The sequence below is a fragment of the Gossypium hirsutum genome, chromosome A13 (genome assembly GCF_007990345.1).
Source record: "Gossypium hirsutum isolate 1008001.06 chromosome A13, Gossypium_hirsutum_v2.1, whole genome shotgun sequence".
Taxonomy (NCBI): domain Eukaryota; kingdom Viridiplantae; phylum Streptophyta; class Magnoliopsida; order Malvales; family Malvaceae; genus Gossypium; species Gossypium hirsutum.
The window spans coordinates 6,313,601-6,318,512 of NC_053436.1; the positions used below are offsets into that span (position 1 = coordinate 6,313,601).

The 4,912-nt window shown below is 28.5% G+C and overlaps 1 protein-coding gene across 1 annotated transcript; it reads right to left on the reverse strand.

The window, feature by feature from the left end:
- Positions 1 to 1,429: 1,429 nt before the first annotated feature.
- Positions 1,430 to 2,195, reverse strand: LOC121212234 (thymocyte nuclear protein 1). Its single transcript, XM_041084629.1, has one exon. It carries the CDS (start codon positions 2,040 to 2,042, stop codon positions 1,584 to 1,586), a length of 459 nt encoding a protein of 152 aa, XP_040940563.1. The 5' UTR covers positions 2,043 to 2,195; the 3' UTR covers positions 1,430 to 1,583.
- Positions 2,196 to 4,912: the final 2,717 nt, after the last annotated feature.

The window sequence follows — 4,912 nt, forward strand, 5'->3', positions numbered from 1 at the left end:
CATGCATTGAAATATTCAGGGACATTATGTCTAGTAAGATTACCATGACTAAAGAATTCATGGCCAACACTAAAAAGAGATTTGTCAAGAATGAAAAGACTAAAATTGGTGCATTTTTAACAAATCTAATTTCAGTGTGGTATATAAAGAAAAAAAAGAAAATTGCGGATACAACACCGTAAAAGAAATAACAAAAGGATTCAACTAAGGATGGATGTTTCTCTTATGGCGCAAAAGATGTACTATTTAATTTTGTTTGTTTTGAGGTTAATTTGACTTTGGCATTTAGACACACTTGGTGGATAGATTCTAGTGCAACAACTCAAATCAGTGTGTCAATGCGAGATTGTTTGAATTACCGAAAGCCAAATGATGGTAAAAGATACATCTACGAAAACAACAATAATTTGATAGAAGTTGAAGCAATAAATACTTTTAGATTTTTATTATTAAAGATAAGATTTTATTTGGATTTGAACGAGACTTTTGTTATATCGTTTTTTAGGTGAAATTTAATTTTCATTTCAACATTAGACAAATTCGCTTATTCTCATTCATTCGAAAATGTAAAATTTAGTCTCTTTAATAGTTCAAATTTGTTGATTTCAGTCCTCTCATATTATGATAATCTATATTTACTTAATACAATTACCCCCATTTAATCCATTATTACATACTATTATAATAGGTAAGAGTTAGGTTATATCTCCAAAAGAAAAATTGAGAGACTTATGCCCGATGATGCTCTTGATCCCTTCGATTTTTCAAATAGTTTGAAAGATATAAGTAATAATTTTTTTTTGGTGAAAATAAGTGTTAAATTTTTAATCTCACTACTAACATTATTTTTAATATTAGAATTTTTCGATTTTATATTTAGATTGAATCACTACGGGTTTGGATTATTTTGAAGTTTAAATATTTTAAATTCTAATTATTTTGGATTATTTATTTGAGTCCTTTTAAAATCAAATTAATTTAAATTTAGATAAATTCAAGTTTAAATCGAACCGAACGATTTTCGTAATGATATTAGATTGAGTCAAATTTATATTGAAATAGATTGAATTGGGTTTTGGGTTTGGTTGGTTTAAATAAAGTGCTGTAAAAGAAGATGGGAACATTCACCAAAACCTAGATTAGGGGAAAAAGCCAGGAGCAAAAGCAATATAAAATGAAAATAAGAAGACCAGAAACAACGGCAGGGCAACTCTCTTTTTCCTGGGTTTGGGTTTTTTCGAAAGGTATTTGAACAGAAATGGCGCAACCACGGTGTCGTTCCTGCTTTCGTATGTAGGATTTAGGCAATGCATGGTAAGTGTTCACTAAAATGCCACAGTCAAAGTTACTTGGTAAACTCGCATAAACAGAACATTAAAGCTCCGACATTGTTGGTTAAAGCGGAAATTTGGCCATGTATAAGAGCATATAGGGAAACATGAATCCCATCTTTAATTCCTTCACCAATAAACAAAACATTACTACTAAGCACCCTTCTTTTCATTAACAAAATACATTTCTAGAAAAAGCCCAACAGAAGGGCTTCTCTTTACAAAACAAAAAACCTACATTCTTGAAACCTCTTAATCGTCGCCAATATCAATGCCGTCCCCTTCGAACCCATTACCCAATTCACAAATCTTCTCCCAAACCTTCTCCGGCACCGGCAAAACCGACAGCCTCGGCTGCCTAAACATGACAAACCCTTTCAACTCCCCATCCTGTTTCATGTCCTTTAAGTCCACTCGCCTCCTCATCTCCCCCACCGCCTTCACATCCACCACCACCTCGCTGTTTTTATCTCCGCCCTCCGCTGCGTACCATTCCTTAACCACGCTGACCACCCCCACGACGCGGCGAGCGGTGGCGCCCGAGTGGTAGAAGAAACAGAGATCGCCCACCTTCATGGACTTGAGGTGTTTCTGGGCTTGCTTGTTCTTCACACCGTCCCATTTGGTTACACCTCCGTTTGCGGCTTGGTCTTCCCATGACCACTCCCCTGGTTCCGTTTTCAGCAGCCAGTACTGCTTCCCTTTCACCATATTTTAAAACGGATTTTCTAGTGAATATAACCAAGAAAAGAAAATCAGTTCGGGTCCTTTGGGATTCTTTCAATTCTTCGTGGATTCAAGGGTTTTGTATAATTGATCGAATGGCGCGAATGCTTGGCGCTATTATGAGGTTTGGTACGGGCCGAATCAATGGTTTATAGTAGTAATAATGCAAGATTTGCAAGTACCCGAGGCCCAAAAGAAAATAAGAGTTTAAAAATCCAGCAATTTCATATTGGTACTAGCAGACAGGAAATTTAAATTTAAAACTTAAATGCAATATTATTGAAAAGATAATTACAAATTTTGAAATAATTATTTTATAATTAATTTAAATTATTAGATGATTTTAACCAAAAAAAATGGTCTCAGGATCAAGGTAGTCAGTACTATATTGATAGACGTACAATCTTTTTACTGATACTAGTACGTATTAATATCGATCTATTTCAATATACTGTTCTAGATTTATTGCTATTTTTGAAAGATATTTGATGTGATTATACAAAAATTAAAAAAAAAACAAATAATGAGATTAAAGTAAAGCTTTAATTGGAGTGATAAAGAAAAGATTTTAAAAATGTTGATGGCATGAGTTCTAATCTCACCACATGTAAATTTTACGATATCAAAAAAATATAAAATATTCATCAATTTTATATAAAATAATTTTTAGATATCTTTGAAAAACCACCTAATAATTAGATTTTGGTATAATTATTTGTAATTACACAAGAACAAGAGTGACATGTTATGGAAAAAAATTCTTATATTATAAATCTTAAAAATTTTCTAAAGTTAAGACTAAAAAAATTATTATAAAAAATAATTTACTGTTATAATATATATATACATATATATTAAGTTATGGCCAAGTATGGATATAACTTATTTATTTGTTCATTTTATATGTTGTAAAAATAATATTTTTATTCATAAAAATAATTTTTTATCATAAATTTTTATAAAAAATGAATTTCTAAAGTTATAGGAAAAATATATTATTTATAAGAAGTGTTATAAAAATTTTCTATAAAGGTTATATGTTATAAATTTTATATTATTTTTTACTTAATTTACGTATTATAAAAAGGGATTTAATCTATCATAAGTCTTTCGTCAAATTAAGTTTGTATAAGTTTTTATAATTAAAGCTACAAACTATTTTAACTGTGAATTCAAATATTATAAGGTTGATGCTAATTATGTAAATAGAAAATGTTTTTTTGCACTATGTCGTAAGGTATGATACCATTTAAGAGAATGATGCTAAACACAAGCACTATAGACAACTTGCAAACTCTTTAATTTTGGACGTTCGAGGCTTCGAAATATGGTTGATAAGACAATTGTTGTTTTAAAAAAACATTTCTCATATTAACATCACCTTAGTATAACATAAAAATCAAGGTTGGATTGTATTAGCATGTTGTGTATTTCAAAACTTGAATCATAAGGGGAATTAAGACAATCCATACTTTGTAGAATACATTGAAGAAGAAGATTTTGATAATTTTAATGATGCAGATTCAAATTTATATAATGATGAACTTGGTCGAGAACCAACATACGATGATAAGGAGTATATGTTAAATATTAAAGAGATAATAACCCAACAAATATGAACTAGAACAATTGGATAAAATTGCTTAACTTTTTACTTTTCTTGCTATTTTTATTAGTAAATGTATTATCGACTATATTTTTAGACTAACATAACATATATGATGATTTTATTTTATTTTTTGTTACTTGTTTAGAAATTATTTTTATCGTACTAATAATTTTTTATAGTAATTAATATTTTAAAAATATAAATTTTGTAAATGTGTAATTACAACTTGTACTACCAAACATGACACAAGAAATTACGATGTAATTACACTCTATCATCAAACACGTATAAGGAATTACAGTTCTTTGTAATTACAATAGAGTGTAATTATTGTGCTATCCAAACTTTCATTAAACAAACTTACCCTTAATAAACTTTACAAATATAATCCATCATTAAACAAACTTAAAATAAACAAATGAAATAATTATTTCATAAATTAAATAATAACATCATCTCATATTATGCATATAACAATCCATAATTCAATAAATCCAAAATAAATAGTAAAAATTTAAATTTCAAATATATTTAAAAAATAATTTTTTTGTACAAATAAATAATAAAAAATTAAAATTTAATTTAATTTTTTGGGTACCGACCAATACACCATATTCCGACTAGTAACAACTAGAATTTGTACCAAAACGAAACCTAAAGTTCGTTGTTCTGGTTTACTACAGGAATGGGACGTTCCGACCGATAAAGGCAATATTGAAACAAAATTAACTACCATAGTCTCTCTCTAGTCCTACAATATGAAGTTGCCATAACTAATTTTTATTTGGTTATATTTTGGTTTTTTATCGATTTGATATTTTCTTAGATTTAATTATATTTTATAATTGAATTGACACGTAATCCTAATTATATTGTATTTAAATGAATTTTTTTTAAGTATGGAAAATGAAAAAGAAAACCTCATAATTCAGCTATAACTTTATAAACAAAAATTGAAAAGAAAATACATAAAATAAACTCAAAATTTTAATTCAGATATAAGTTATTAACTAATTTTAAATGTAATAGGCAAATTTTAGCCTGGGCCTGAAAAAGAAAAATAATAACAGAATAAATAAAGCCAAAGGATGTAATCGGTCGAAAACAAGTCAAAAATGGCCAAATTGAAAGACAATCATTAAACTATATGAACTGTCTGTTTGATATTCTGATCTGATTAGAATTCTAATGCATGTCTGCTTGCATTACTATTTGCTATTTGTATACAATCATAAGCATGTGAGCA